Source organism: Nanorana parkeri, unplaced genomic scaffold (assembly GCF_000935625.1).
Source record: "Nanorana parkeri isolate BGI_ZX_2015 unplaced genomic scaffold, ASM93562v1 scaffold1186, whole genome shotgun sequence".
NCBI lineage: Eukaryota > Metazoa > Chordata > Amphibia > Anura > Dicroglossidae > Nanorana > Nanorana parkeri.
In genome coordinates, this window is record NW_017307454.1 from 52,896 (window position 1) to 70,160 (window position 17,265).

At 38.9% G+C, this 17,265-nt stretch overlaps 1 protein-coding gene across 1 annotated transcript in view; it reads right to left on the reverse strand.

The window, feature by feature from the left end:
* Window positions 1-17,265, reverse strand: part of PIBF1 (progesterone immunomodulatory binding factor 1) — a 134,115-nt gene that overhangs the window by 8,598 nt on the left and 108,252 nt on the right. The window contains exon 16 of the mRNA XM_018568431.1: window positions 10,104-10,188. Within this exon, the coding sequence (XP_018423933.1) occupies window positions 10,104-10,188 (85 nt within the window). The remainder of the gene's footprint in view (window positions 1-10,103; window positions 10,189-17,265) is intronic.

Genomic DNA, 17,265 nt, shown 5'->3' on the forward strand with positions numbered 1-17,265 from the left:
TATATATTGACAAACCATACTATTATTCCAAGCAATGAACAGAACAATAAAATATGTACACTTTACAGACCAGAATGATTACTTGTCAGAGAGAAAAAACTAAGAAAATAATTCCATAATGGCCCCATAGAATACATATTTGTTTTTAGTAAAGAGATTACATTTTCTGCTGGAAAATTATGCAAGGCTTATCGTTCTCTTTGCCTGACACAATCAACCTGGATAAAATAGTACATTTTAAATATTAGGTAAAGGTTAACTACTTAAAAGATTGGATAATTGGCCAATAAGGAACATTTTACACTTATAGTCAGTAGTCCCTTATCTTTACAATGTATACTTGAAATGTTATCATATTCTTACAAAAGCACAAATCCTATAATGGGTTTAGTACTATACACATATACTTTAGACCTTAAAAGTGCTTGTGTATGTCATACCATAGTCACATGCATTTAAATTCTATTTTATGGTATAGAAATACACCTTCAGAATTAACAAAATTGTCCCAGTTGGTTCTTTAGTTTTAAAGGTCTCACTGGTAACATGTTCCCTCCCCAGTACTACATTGAAGCATAAAGCTCTCTAAAACCCAACTGAGGGACACTATGGACATAATGGCACCCTGGTTGCCATTACAGGCAGTGCCCGAGTTACAAACATAAAACTTACATACGACTCCTACTTACAAACGGAGGCTATTACTGTACAGCAGGGGTAGTTGTAATGCTACTGCGCTTGTGCCGACGAGGAGTGCCCGCCTTTTTGGGTCTGGTTCATAGCACTGTACGTACATTGCAGGAAGTTGGCTCTTGTTAGACGTACAGAAAAAGGGTGCCCACCTCTTCTTTTGGGTCACTGAGGTTTTAACTGCTGTCTGTATCCTCATTAGAAAGATTTAATCTCACTTCCTGTCCTTGAGACAACAGGAAATGAGAGGATATTTACCCCTAGGAAGGGAAATTCACTCCTGTAAGAGTTATCATGTGAAAAAGATGTCTCCACTGAAGCTTTATCACCAATCCTTGTTTCCACGACAACCCAACATTTTCAAAATCCAATTGTCACAGGGACAGAAAGTGAGGTGAAATCTTCTGAACAGGGGCACACACAGCAAAACAAATGTTACAGGGGGTTAACACTTCCCTATGCTATCCAAAAAAAAAAAGATTTGGGCTGGAGTTACACTTAAATGTACCTGTTCCAACTCACATACAAATTCAACTTAAGAACAAACCTACAGTCCCTATCTTGTTCGTAACCCGGGGACTGCCTGTATATTACTTACATGTATGTGATGATATATGAGATGTTGCCTAAGAAAGCACTGAATGTGAAATGTTTAATCATGTGACAACGGGGCTTACCCAAAGAGGCTGCCAATGCACAAGACAATTTGCAGTTCTTGGACAATAGTTATATGAAGTACTAATTGAGGTACACACAAACACTTGGATGTATAAGGAACTAAGATTGCTCACAAAGCTTTTATACATGTATCTTGGATTTATATTAGGAATCGTCCAGTTTAGCAGATGTTGTATGCCATTACAAGGTTAACTTCCTAGGTTTCCAGCATACCTTAAATGTTCTTTTATTCTCCAATAATAGCAGTGAGAAATCCCAAAGCTTTGTTAATACATTATATCCTTATCTGTGTTTACATCAAGAAGCACTCCTGTGCAGAATGACTTCAGAGTTTACACAGCTGCAACTCTATAAAATTTCATTTAACTCCCTGATACATTGCCAACCTGCCTATATGACTTCATTACTCTGTATGGTGAAATGTTTTGAAAGTCTGACCACCTAGTCAGGGTAGCTTTCCCCATTTATAATAGCAACTCAAGCAAGAATATGCTTGCCCACCAGCATACCAGTGTAATCTTCTAATATAAACAATTCAGTAAGACTATTTTTAAAGTAGTGTTACACGTATTTTCGATGCAACCAATATATATATTGTTGTGATAGATTTGTGTCTTTTTTCAACCTAAGCTGTTGTAGCCTCTGAACTGCTTGTCAGCTGATCAGCAGGTGTAAGAGCAAGGCTACATCAATGCTATAGAGTAAATGACAGATTTAACCACTTTAGGCATCATAACAGCAAGCTAAATAAAGGGCTTTGACCAGTTGTACACACGCACCAAATACATTGCAGCTTATATGGAGCTTTTATGAAGTCTTTATTTCCTTTGTCTCTGCTCTTATTTATAATGTACTCTACCCCAGAATGTTTACATTTTTTGCAAACAGCAGACACAAGTATATCAAATAAATCAAATAACAAACACAAGCACTCACCTCAAAACTTTCCCTAACTCATTCGAAAATGTAATGCGCAATTGTACATAAACACATGAAGATACAAATAATATACATATAGGGGGGAATTTATCAAAACTGCAACAGACAAATTCTGGAGCGGATATGCACTGCAACCAATCAGCTTTGTCTCATTTTCAAATCTTGCCTAAGAAAACTGAAGAGAGATGCTGATTGGTTGCTATGGGCAACTGCTCCAGTTTTGATAAATTCCACCCATAGTAAATTATAATGTACTATAGTATAATATACATAAGTATACACAGGGCAGACAAAAAATAAACTTATAAAGTAACCAAGTCTCTGAAGGAATAAAGGATTGATGCTGCTAAACCACATGAACTGGAGAGGGAGCTTCAGCAATCAGCACTACAGGAAGAAGACAAGGAAACATACCTTGTCTTTTTCCTGTAGTACAGGTATATCAAAGTCAGCCACAGATATTAGATGGAGACTAAGTTATCTCTTTTGACCAGCCAATTCTTACATAGGTGTGCCCTCCTGGGCAGGTTCTTTGACATAGATAAATGACTGCCATCTTTGCCTAAACAATGTAATACTTAATTTAATTCTCTAACCGGAATAAAAAAAAAGAATCCCATTTGAAATCTGACGGATGCCTTCTGTGACTATTCTTTTGCTCTTTTAGATAAAAGTTTGCATTATAACATTAAACGGAAATTAAGACAGTTTTATACAGAAGCAATGTGGCAATGTTCTCCTCTCAATATTTGTTACAGAAAACTAAAATTCCATTTACATGGTCACCTGAACACCTATTACACATATCTTTTTCCAGCTCAACTGTTATTCTGTAATGAGTGCATTCTCTCCATGATTCTCCACGCTGCACTGAATCTTATTGTGTAGAACTGCCTGTTTTTCACACTTTCCTCCAAATCCCTACTTGACCCTTTCCAATACAGCTTTTGGCTACATACTGCAGACAGCCATGCATAAATGAGTAATGACATAATGTCTAGTAAATAGAATTGCACAAGCAAATTTTAAAATGTGTGTGCAATATATTGCAGTATAAAAGTAAAACTAGTGGGTGTGCATGATTTGTATGCAACATACTGCTGTATACGTGTAAAAATAGTGTGTGTGTGTACATCTAAAACAGAGAAAACATTTTCAGGAAGCAAGAGCCATTCTATTAGTAGTAACCTAATAAACAACCACTTAGGCGGGGTTCACACCTAGGCGTATCGAATATGCGCGTTTTTACCGCGGTTCGCAGTAAAAAAAACACGCGTTTCCGAGGGCTACCTGGCTGTATCCCAATGGATACGCGCGACAAATAGGCCCCAAAGAAGCTCATGTACTTCTTTGGGCGTTTTGTTGCACGTTCATACGGCCTGTAATACGCCTTAGTGTGAACCATACCCATAGGAAATAATGGGATTTCGGTGTTTGAGCGTTCTGCAGAGCGTAGGAACGTGCTACAAAACGCCCAGATGTGAACCGGGCCTTAGAGTGTGGTCGTGCATGGGGAGATCCTTCATTGATAAGAATGGCAGAATTTTTATCTTTATTGGACTTGATTGATCTAATTTGTACTCCAATCCTGGCAGCCCTAGGTAATAGTGTACACGCACGTAAAGGTGTGTTCTCTTTTTTAATAACAAAAAGGAAATCAATAGGGCTGTAACCAACTAATCGATAATAATTGATCATGAGAATCTTTGTTAATGATTCTCTATTGAATAATTGGTATAGGTCAACTTGAGGAGTTCTCTCCTCCGCGCTGGAAGCCGGTGTTTCATCGTCTGTGTCCCCTCTGATCCCCACTGGGGAAGAGAGGGGACACAGACCCCTGCAGCTGGTGCCCAGTGGCTAGGAGAGCTCCCAAACTCCCCAGCCAGAGCAGCTCTGCAGGTTTCTCCTCCCCTCTGGAAGCCGGATGCATGCTGTGGTCTATGGTGTGTGTGTGCAGAGGCAGCGGGGATCGGAGGGGACACAGAGCTGATCTACCTGCCTGCACCCAGCAGGGAGGAAAAGGCTGTCAGGAGGCCGGGCGGGGTGATGAGGGGAGGAGAGCTGCAGAAAGAGATTTAGGACCCTGTGTCCTCAAACTCACTTTTATTTCAAAAGGGAAATATTAGGGGTCTGTTTTTTTTATTAAAAAATAAATAAAAAAGATGGAAAAAAAAAAGTCATTTTCAGTTTTATTTTACATAGTTACATAGTATTTGAGGTTGAATACAGACACAGGTCCATCAAGTTAACCTTTGTGTGTGTGTGATGTGCGTGCATGTGTGTATATGAGTTAAGTCCCTGTGTGGTCTTAGTTTTTAGGAGTACCTGTACCCCTGTACAGGTATGGTACAGTACCTGTACCTCTTAAATTGGGTATGGTAGTTTTCTTTTTTTTAATCTGATCGAAAAAATTATGGGCCAACTATTATTATGAAACAATCGTTAGATGCAGCTCTAGAAATCAATGCTCATTGGCTGTAGAGATTTCTGAGAAACAACAGTTAAAGTAAATTCTAGCGGAATCTGATGCACTGCTAGTCCAGTAATTTTGGGCCCACATCATGGAGCCAATTATTAACTTAAACTTGCACTACATTTTCTTTTTTAATTGGCTGTCAAACCATAACAGTCCTCCCTCCATGCTTAAAATGGACTTAGTTTTCATAATTAAAGGATAGATGCATTCTGTGCTCATATCTGTACCTGCACTTCCACTCCATGGAACACTTGTCTTTAACCACTTGAAGACCAGGAGTTTACACCCCCTTCCAGTCCAGGCCATTTTCAGTATTCAGCGCTGCGGTATTTTGACTGACATTTATTCTGTCATATAACGCTGTACTGAAATTAATTTTATACCATTGTTTTGGGGACAGATAGAGCTTTCGTTCGGTGGTATTTAATCACCACTGGGGGTTTTAATTTTTAACTATATTAATGATAAATTACTAAAAATGTTCAAAGAAAAAAGTTATATTTTTTACATTATGTTATAATACATTTATTATTACCCAATTTTTTGGTAAAATACAAAAGACGGGCTCACGTCGGGTAAATAGACACCAAACATGTCAAGGTTTAAAATTGCGTGCACCCGAGAAATCGCACAAAAACTACCATACCCAAAATTGAACCTAGGCGACGCTTTAGAAGCTTTTACCGCTTATCAGTTTAGTGTTATCAGTGATTGATGGCCCTAAAATTATTGCTCTCACTGCGACGTTCGCGGCGATATGCAACGTGTGGCGTGATGGGCGCAATCGTCGTTTTTGCATCTATACGCACCCGATGCATGTTTGCATGTGTGTATTTATGGGTGGGACACAAAATTTTGTTTGTGTTTTAAAAAAAATTATTTTTCATGTGTGACTTAAAATGTTTTTTTTTGCAACTTTAATTTTTTTTCCACTTAACTTTATTGTTATCACATAGGGGGCTAAGAAGCCCCCCTATGTGATAGCAAATACATGTGACAGGTCCTCTTTATGGAGACACCAGAGGTCTCCAAGACCCCTAATGTCACCTAGGGATCCCCAAAGAAGCTGATGTAGCAGAGATTCTTCTTCTTCTGAAGCTGGACAGTGACACAAGAATGCGGAAGTGATGTAATATATACCGGGCGGATCGCTTTAATGTAAACAAGCATCGCTGCCTGTTTTTAAATTTGGGCAGGTTCCCATGCGCGCGAGTGGGAATGGCTGACGGGACGTTTAAATACGCTCGCTCAGATCTAGGAAGCTCCCGGTCGGCCGTGTTTTTACAACCGCCGGCCGGGAGGAGGTTAAGCAACATAGTTTACAAAAACAATATTTTTCATGCTTTCATTTGAGAGCCTTCATCAAGCCAATATAGACATTGCTGTGTAAAACTTGTTTGTTTACTTTGCCTCAAGTGATTGTGATTGTTCTGTACCTTGTTTGGAATCTCGCATCAAACTTTTTTGCACTCAAAGGGAAATCAGGCAAGAATGTCAACAAACCCACTCAACCAGTAAAAAACTGGTTTTGGAACTCAAACTGGAGCAAGACTAACTATGGCCCATTGACAGGAAACTTTTAAGAACGTTGGTGTCACTTGGTGTCTTATGTCAATTAAAGTGACATAAAAACCTCAGATTTTTTAACATAAACCAATACTGTAATGTGTGCCTTACTGTAATCCATGGTAGTTTCCCTTCTCTTTGCTGCTCTTCCTTTTAAATCTGTATCTGTTCTCATGCTGGGCAGAACTTCTGTTTTGCAGCAGACTGCCTTGTCTCTGAAATGGATACATGGTGTCTGTGTGTACGTTTGCAACCTGAACCAGCACTACAGGAAGAGGCACTCAGCTGCAAAGGGAAGTTCTCTCCCAGCATGAGAAGACATGAGGATTTAAAAGGAAGAGCAGCAAAGAGAAGGGAAACTACCATGGATTACAGTAAGGCACACATTACAGTATTGGTTTATGTTACAAAATCTGAGGTTTTAATGTCACTTTAAATCTAGCCTTCCATTTTAAATCTTTTATCCTGTCCCACAGCTACCTGTTGGTATTGTTTATACCGCATACATTGCCCACATAGCAAAAATACATAATTCCCTATTATCTGATAACAGTCGGAGTGTCACTAGTAACAAAGTTAATACCACTGCTCAACAAAGGTGCAGATCAGTGATGAGGGCAAGTCTTAGTTGCCAACTTCTGATAAAAGCAGGGAACAAGTAGCAGCATTATCAGTTTATTCTGGTACATGAAACATTTTGGGATAAACATATTTTCTCAAGGCATGGCTTGGGTCAACAAAATTCCCCAGGTTCTCTAGCATGGTTTGGGTCACCACAAGGTCCCTAGGTTCTCTGGCACACATCGTTTTATTAAGTGTAGCATGGCATGTCACACGTCATTGTCCATGCACTGCTCCAGTATGGTACTAAGGTGCTGTCATAGTAGAGTTTTCACCTTCCACCAGAAGGAATGCCAGTACATACAGTATCTCACAGAAGTGAGTACACCCGTCACATTTTTGTAAATATTTTATTAGATCATTTCATGTGACGATACAGAAGAAATGACACTTTGCTAAAATGTAAAGTAGTGAGTGTACAGCTTGTATATCAGTGTACATTTGCTGTCCCCTCAAAATAACTCAACACACAGTATTAATGTCCAAACCGCTGGCAACAAAAGTGAGTACACCCCTAAGTGAAAATGTCCAAATTGGGCCCATTATTTTCCAGCACTGCCTTAACCCTCTTGGGCATGGAGTTCACCAGAGCTTCACAGGTTGCTACTGGAGTCCTCTTCCACGACGACATCGCAGAGCTGGTGGATGTTAAAGACCTTGCGCTCCTCCACCTTCCGTTTGAGGATGCCCCACAGATGCTCAATAGGGTTTAGGTTTGGAGACATGCTTGGCTAGTCCATCACCTTTACCCTCAGCTTCTTTAGCAAGGCAGTGGTCATCTTGGAGGTGTGTTTGGGGTCGTTATCATGTTGGAATACTGCCCTGCGGCCCAGTCTCCGAAGGGAGGGGATCATGCTCTGCTTCAGTATGTCACAGTACATGTTGGCATGCATGGTTCCCTCATGCAGCCACAGACCATGACACTCCCACCACCATTCTTGACTGTAGGCAAGACACACTTGTCTTTGTACTCCTCACCTGGTTGCCGCCACACACGCTTGACACCATCTGAACCAAATAAGTTTATCTTGGTCTCATCAGACTACAGGACATAGTTCCAGTAATCCATGTCCTTAGTCTGCATGTCTTCAGCAAACTGCTTGCAGGCTTTCTTGTGCATCATCTTTAGAAGAGGCTTCCTTCTGGGACGACAGCCATGCAGACCAATTTGATGCAGTGTGTGGCGTATGGTCTGAGCACTGACAGGCTGACCCCCCACCCCTTCAACCTCTGCAGCAATGCTGGCAGTACTCGTATGTCTATTTCCCAAAGACAACCTCTGGATATGATGCTGAGCATGTGCACTCAACTTCTTTGGCCTGTTCTGAGTTGAACCTGTACTGTTAAGCCGCTGTATGGTCTTGCCCACCGTGCTGCAGCTCAGTTTCAGCGTTTTGGCAATCTTCTTATAGCCTAGACCATCTTTATGTAGAGCAACAATTCTTTTTTTCAGATCCTCAGAGAGTTCTTTGCCATGATGTGCCATGTTGAACTTCCAGTGACCAGTATGAGAGAGTGAGAGCGATAACACCAATTTTAACACACCTGCTCCCCATTCTCACCTGAGACCTTGTAACACTAACGAGTCACATGACACCGGGGAGGGAAAATGGCTAACTGGGCCCAATTTGGACATTTTCACTTAGGGGTGTACTCACTTTTGTTGCCAGCGGTTTAGACATTAATGGCTGTGTGTTGAGTTATTTTGAGGGGATAGCAAATGTACACTGATATACAAGCTGTACACTCACTACTTTACATGGTAGCAAAGTGTCATTTCTTCAGCGTCGTCACATGAAAAGATATAATAAAATATGTACAAAAATGTGAGGGGTGTACTCACTTCTGTGAGATACTGTACATACAGTATGTCCATATTCACTTGAATACATAATTTCTTGAATTGAGTTACTGATACACTGTGACATTTCTAGGCACACAATCCCACAACTCTAATCACAATCGTTACTTTATATTTTAAATTATTTTACATTTAAAGATGAGCGTCTGAGGAACGCGAGACCTGGAGGGCATTACATGTGGTAGAACATTTCATTTCCTAAAGCCAATATGACTACAGGGAAAGCTGTACCCGAAACTAGATTAATAAAATCAACAAAGCACCAAAACCTTGCTGACACTGTAGTTTAATAAGGACAGATGTATGTCTGCATCTTAGAGGCATTGAAAAGAATGAAGTAATAAGAAAAAACAGCTTTAGGGCTGACAACTATGAAATACATGCCAGTAAGTTAAAAGACAGCCTAATGTACATGACATAGTTTATCTGGGTGGTGCACAACTGACAAGACAGGAGTACTAAAGCACAAGAACATTGTGTTAATTAATGCAATTAAGTCACTTTAAGGATAATGTACCTGCAACATGCATGAGAACAGAGAAGAAAGAATGTTTGTAATTTTGTGTAGAAGCAAACTGCTGGACAAAGTGTGCCTCTGTGCTTAAAACTTCAAGAGTCAAAGAGGTGATGTAAAGTCCTGTTACATGTACTGATGGTCTAATAGGTTCAATTTGCAAGCTTGGTGAATCTTGCTCAAAATCCACCGTAACCCATTAAAGTATATGGTGGGAGGGGTGAATCTTGTTATTCAATTTTGTCTATTTGTGGGGCTAATAAGCAAATTATTCTCAAACAAAAGGCATGGGAAACCATGCACTGGAACGGGGGACAAAAACTAATACAAAAAAAAATATACAGTGGGAGTAGAACCTTCTTTCATGTGGCTTTAAGGGTGACATTAAAAATACACAAATCTTTTAAATGACAAGGTTGGGGGCATGACTTAAAGCTGTATGTGGGTGTTATGGATCAGCATATCAAAGGATATGTAGCTCAGAATTGTCAGATCTCCCTAATAGTACCAACACACACTGACAATATGGCTGCTGTGAACCCACCTTTTTATAGTTTATAAATAGCACTATTGTAGGTAACTCAATGTTATTTAAGCGGCACATGTTCATATGAATATATTAAAAAGCACATACACAAATGCATTGACATAGAGGGGAAATACGTTTACATTTATACAGCACATGTAGACTACAGAGCAAACAAACACATACACACAAGCACTTCTTTTAAAATCACAAGCACTTCACTATGTTATACCTCTCGATGATTCAGTAACTTCTCCAGGTCTGCTGCCATTTGATTTTTGACACGAAGGAGACCAGACTTTTCTGTATTTAAATTACTAAAAAATAAAAATGAGATCACACATGGTCATTCCAGTTCAAAGCTCAAATCACACCCCACTGCCATATAAACAACTACCATTTATTTGCTTGGAATAAATTCTATAGGCTATGTGAGTAGAGTAAGGGTTCAGTCATACTCTCCCTATAGAGGTGTTACAGATGTGCTGCATTAAAAACCCCTGTCTGCTGCATCTTTAGCGAGTTTTCCCAATTAAACTGCATCTTCTGTAGGGATAAATGCATGTAAAACATGCAGACAACACATGAACTAAGCACCGGACTTCTCAATTAGCGGTGCAATTAGATCCTTAACTTAAAAACCTGCCACAAATCTGGACAACTGGAACTGATTATCCAGTAAACTAATACATTAGCAGAAGCTACCTTTAGTGAAAGCCACATCAAATTGATTAGTAGATCCAGATATACAAGGAGTTGAAGTTACATGCATTTGTAACTGATGTGAGTGACAGGAAACAGATAGCAATAGTAGTAATAATATAGGTCACTCTAATCTCTGCTAATGAGTAAACATTGAGAACATAGATGACAGCTATAGCTTTGTTATTAATGATATAACTATTTATTATTTTATGAGCATATGTGGTTATTTTGGTTTTATGATAATATAAATTTGAGGTGTTAGATTGTAAGTTTGCCATTTACATCATTAGCGGAGGGGCCACCTATATTATTACTACTATTGCTATTGATTTCCTGTCACTCCTGACAGTTTCCGTTTGAGGGAGATATAAGAAGAGTAACTAGAAACCTCAGTACGTTTGCCCTTTCTTGATAAAGTCTGTGGACAAAACGCATCGGAACAGGTGGGCCCACGCTGAGGTTGTGCCACAGGAAGCAGGAAAGAACTTGTTCCCGCTTAGTCTGAGGATTTGCTGGTTCGTGGTTGATCGTTTTTTATATGAATGGCAATCGCTTCTGGAAATTTTTTGTGTTTTCAATAAAAGACCTATTTTGGCATACTATACTATCAGGGTTATTCACAATAAGGGTGAAGAGTTTGGAGAAGGCAGGAGAAGTGAACAATTTAGGACAAACTAGCTGATCTGGAAAAATTCTCCAGTTCAGCTATGTTGTCCTAGATTGATCACTTCTCCTGCCTCCTTGTGAATAACCCTGTATGAGCTTATCTTCTCTTGGGAGTGGATATCTCTCGTAAATGGCATTAACTGGAAGCATTCTGTGAGAAGGATTAGAGATTGGAGGAAGAAGTTTCACAGTGATTACTATCTGCGACCGTTTTGCCTCTATGGTTATGGAAATCTGGTGAGTGCGGGGTGTGCGTCACAATCAACAGGAGTTTTTGGAGCACTACAGATATAAAGATGACTTGTCACTTCACATATTTATATTTATGTATGCACATTGGCACTTTGAGTTCAACAATATATTTATGTATATTATGGGTATTGATTGATGTGATATTTGATGGTTATTTATTAGTGCTGTGCAAGTTTTGATTGAATGCTCACTCACGGTTAGCACGGAAGCTTTTTCAATATTGGTCATAGTTTTCCATAGCGTGGATTTTTTGGGTTTAAATATTTGAGAATGTCAGTTGAATTTCTCATTTAAAGGAATACAGTCACCAATTAACACTTTCAGGTTCCTCACATATATAGAAAACGTTTTAAATTAGCACCTACTGATGATGCTCTTGCTATAGCAATTTATTATGCCTTTTGTCAGTAATAGCACTGTAGTTTGCTTTACTCTGTGACAGGCCTTGTACTGGTGGTCCTGATGTGTGCGGGAGAATGCCAGTGACAGCAGCGAGTTCCAATGCTACAAACAGGCAAAGAAAACTCATCCTGTTCCTTGCTGTCACTTACAGAACACTGGAGGCTTCACAGGCAGCAGCCAGACACCATGGTGGGCCAGAAGAGAGGAGGGAGTGAGCAGTGTGGGCAGTCCAGAAATGTCAGAGGTTGAAGAAAACTACATTGCTGTTACTGACAAAAGGCATAATAAACTGCTACGCAAGAACAGCATAAGTGCTAGTTGTAAATATTTTACACATGTGAGCAACCTGATTCTTTTTACTCTGTGTTCCGGATAAGTCCGATTTCTCTCACTTACTGCCCCAATGACTATGGTGACAGGCATAGGAAATTAGAACTTTTTTTTTTGTCTAAAGTTTCATTCACACCATGTGCAGTTAGATGCCTTTATATACATGTAAAACAACTTTTGTAAACACATATATATGCATCTAATGCTTTCAAAAGGGTATATTCACACCCTGCTTCTGCGGTCAGGTGTATCTAGTAACCGATTTGAACTTCTAAAAGAACCAAAATGCATGTAAGTGCGTTTTGATGCTAGGATTTGGTACCGCATGCATTTAAATGCATACGGATGTAAATGCATGTAAACACTTGTCAGTAAAAGCATCTAGAAGCATAAACACAGCATCTAGTCTGACAGATTTCACTCTGCATATAGAGGACCAAAACACAAGTGGCATGTGTGAATGAAGCCTAAGGGCCCATTCAAGCCAAAACCCACATAAAAATGCATGTAAAACGCAGATGCGTTTATACACTTTCATTGTTCTTTAAAGCGCTAGCGCCACTCTTACTATTAAAAAATAATGTGTGTACATGCATTTACACGTGTTGTGTTGCCAAAATAATGCGGCCTGCCCTATTTTTTTCAAAATTCAACGCAACACACCGATGTCTACTACACCATTGAAAACCACTACTTTTGAAATATATGTTTTTAATGCGTTAAAAAATGCATCAAAATGCATTGGGTGGGAATGGGCCCTAACGCTTTCAGGAGCTTTAGGAAAGATCCTTAAAAGTTTAAAAATGAAACATATTCAGCATTTGATACACTATAACTACAGAAATACACGAGTACAACATAATGGAATTAAAAGCATAGCTCATATGTATGTAAATATTGTTCAGTCTCTATTTTAATCCATAGGTCTATTTGAGGAGTATGTTCAGAATGTGTAGAATTATACTACGTACAATTAACATAATCCACATAGCAAAACAGGACGACAAGTTCACAATTTCCCTAGGACGTCTGAAATGACAAAAGTTTCGGTTTCTTAGAATGTCACTTTGCGTTGTGTTGGGTATAAATAACAATGCATGTTTTAGTGTTGTCTTAGTAACAGGCATTTGTTGCATTACACACTACTCAGGTGCTCAGGTTCTGACGTACTGAACATACGAAGGTGCTTAAAAGTAAACTTTGACCGTCAAAAATAATCTTTAAACAAAAAAACAACTACGTATATCCCATTGTGACTTAAAAAAAAAGATTTCCTATTGGATGTGAATGAACATTTCAGGGCGTTCTTAAAATACACACATAAAATTACTATTTTTTTTCCATTACTTTAATTTTGAAATGGCACTATAAAACAAACATCACTGCTGGTAATGAAGCGGGAAGGTTGCAAATTCTACAGCTTTCGTAAATAAAAGGCCTTCACGTTTATTTGTTCCCATTTGGTCTATTAAATATAATATTGAAAGTGTTTTTTTTTTATATCTGTTCAATAAGTGAGAAGAAAAAAACAAAAACATCCTGATGCTGCTACAAATCCAGTGATGTCCTGTGCACTCCACAATGTTATCTTACAACACGGTTATCAACACGATTCTACTGTAGTCCACATAGGGAACTGAAGTGGGTCATGTGCACTCCATATAGTGTTTGAACCTTAGATTAGTTGTTGTGGTGCTCGTAGTGATTGCACTGATGGTGCCGTGTTTCCCAAGATCACAGAAGATGAAGATCACCAGCACTCACCAAAAGCATGTCGTTTTTTGTTTATTTATTGAAGCAATGTGTCACAAACGTCATAAAGCCATTTTGCGGATTCCCTTCCTCAGGGCGACATAGTGACAACCATAAAGTGAGAAAATCGCATACAGTGTATATATACACAGTGAAGCACCAACAACAGAACGACCCCGCGACATCATAATGATGTCAAACCCCACCATAATTCAAATTCATAAATAATAATAATATATATAGGAAGCTTGTTCCCCTGATTTATTATATATAAAAGGAATACTATGTACCCCAAGGATAAAAAGAATGCGGAGGCGGCCTGCTATTCAATGTAGATGAAGGAATCTGGTATATTTTCTTTGTTCAGTCCGCAGGTTGATTGTATAAAATATATACATGTATACCCTACTTTACACACACTGTCTCCCAGCTTCTAAGTGGTCATAAGAGCTAGTATCAAACATCAGAGCTCCAAAGTGGTTTCTCCTTAAAGTGGAACTGTATTGCTGTAGTTCCCCACTGCTCTTCCCAAAATATGCACAAATGCACAGTAAGCTTGCACAATATGGCATACTTACCTCCTCCAGCAAAGGAAGATCTGTACTCTCCTTAATTGTTCCATAATTACCTTCTGCTGGTCTTCTTCCAGGTTTGCAGTCATCTGTCTTCAACCAATACATCATTTCTGCACCAGCTTTTACAGATGCCAGTTTTGTATACAACTGTGCATTGATGGCAGTCATTGCACAATTGATAGCAGCTAAGAAAAGAGGTCTAATGGCAGGAGAGACATACAGAATGTTTTCTGCCATAAAACTCTACTTGCTATCAATTTTCTAGAAGAGGATTTTAAGTCCCCTTGTAATAAGGCGTTTTGCTTCTGAACTGCAATCCAGGTGTGAGGTCAGGCTGTTGAAGGAGCAGCAACTGCTTTGGCTAAAGGTGTCCATACACCTTGCGATTATCGTCTGGTAATCGAACATGATCTGGTTTTCGTACGATAATTGGCCAGTTGATGGGAAGGGAACAATCAGAATTACCGTACAACTGGCCGAATTTCCTTGATTGGTCAAGCTGGAAAAATTTTTCTAAAAATTGTACGAAAATCGATGGATTAGTGGTATTTTTCTACGAAAAAAATAGCAAAATGAACACTCCACGTGCGCAAATGAACATCCGTTCTGTTGATTGATGAGATTCGGTCAGTCAGTATTGCTAACGATAATCGAAATCCACATTGGTCTGTGCATGATGGGGTATTCGAGCGGAACACGAACGACGGTTCGGTAAGGAGAAGGAAAGAAATTGAACGATAATCGCATAGTGTAAAGGCCAGCTTAATTCTATGACTCTAAAGTGGGAAACTTCAATTTAATCAAAGTAAGTAAAGCTTAATATGAGAACAATTGTAAAGGTGAAATCTATAAGCCCGCACAATTATCATTAAAAGCAGAAAAAGAATATTTTTGCAAAAGCCCAACTGCTAAAGGTTTACTGTAAGCTTTTATACTACTGTTAACTAATTGTAAAGAGCCAAAAGCAGTACAATCTATGGTCTCTGCAATACAGCTAACTGGTCCTTTCACACAGTCAAGTTTTCTGTGGCTCTACATGTCAGATGAATCATTCTTTTGCAATCTTTATATAAAGTTGACGGCAACAGACTCAATTCACTAAGCTATAATGATAATTATTTGCTATAACACTTGGTATTCTCAGCAACAGGAGCCAATGACACTTGAAAACAATAGTCGCATGGCTGAATATAACTAATTATATGGCAAACACCACATGCATTATAGCTTAGTGAATTGAGCCCATGTAAATGTGCTGCTTCTTTCTTTGTCACCACCATAAAATTTTAAACAAAGAGTATGACTAAACTGTGAACTTCGTTACATTTCAAAGTTGGCGTGATTTAAGTTGCTGTAATCCTTACAAGAAAACTGCAATCTCATTTGGCTTATTTATGGTGAAAACACCCTAAGGCAGAACAATTGACTGATTACAAAGCATGAAACTGTGCTCTGTGCCATACTGCAAAGGTTTTTAAACTGTTAAAGTAGTGGAAGAGAAATGTCTGCTTTACTGTGTTTTAATAAATATGCACATGTATTAACTAGACTTTTCAAACAAAACAGTATATTACAGTGTTCTGGACAACTTGTTCCTTCATATAATAAAGATTGAACTTTCTGACAAATCTGTGCCTTAAAATCATGTTTTAGGAGTGGGTTTAACTCACAGTAGTTTATACAATGTGACGTATACTGCAACCCAAAATTATAACAGTGGCAATAAGTAGAGGTGCACCGAAATGGAAATGTCAAAACCGAAATAAAAAAAATTGTCAGGCCGAAGCCGAAAATGTTTTTATTTAGCTTTATTTTTATGGGCTTCGGGGAAATATTAGGGGTCTAAACAGACCCCTGATATTTCCCTTTTAAAATAGAAAAAGAGATTGAGGACATAAAGTCCTCAATCTCTTTTTCTGAATCCCCTGTTATAAATGAACAGTAATCCTCTATACTGAGTGTACTAACCACAACCATGAATGAACAGGAGGTGATGTAGATCACCAATATTCACCACTATGAATACTAATGAATGGGGGGAGATAGCTCAGAGAAAGAGTGTTATGTGTTAAGTTACACAGACAGAGGCCGCCATTTAAAAAGGAGCCAATGGAGGACAAATAAAAAAAAGTAAGTTTAAAAAACAATACCTCTGCAAAGGTGGAAATGGGCTTTAAACTAAATTTTCACAAAATGTGTCCATACCCTTACCTCTTCTCACATGGTGTACCTCTGTCTTGCTAGACACTGCACCATTTCACTTCTAAAAACCCCTTTGTGTCTGCAATAGCCTATTTATTTAAGTTGCCAGGCACGATGCTCCCTGCTGTGAAAATATGGATTAAAACTTCAGCAGAGAACTAAAAGTGTGCACTTGTGTGCATTCCCAGTTCTCAAAAACTGCTGTCAAACCAACAAATTCATCACATAGTTACAGATGCATACAGACGCCTCTAAATTATACCTGGGCATACAAGCTTTAGTCAATGCATGGTTTCAGTGACTGTCAGGTATGCATGTACTCACTAAAGAAGAGCAGTGGAAAGGTCGACAAGATAAAAAAAACTAGGCATGCAAAACATTTGTTCAAAACCTTCTATTAAAAGTAGTTCTAAAGGCTCAGTGTTTTTTACCTTAATGCACTCTCTGCATTAAAGTACAAAAAAGCCCAGTACCTTTTTGCCACAACTGCCCCCCCCCCCCCCCCCCCCC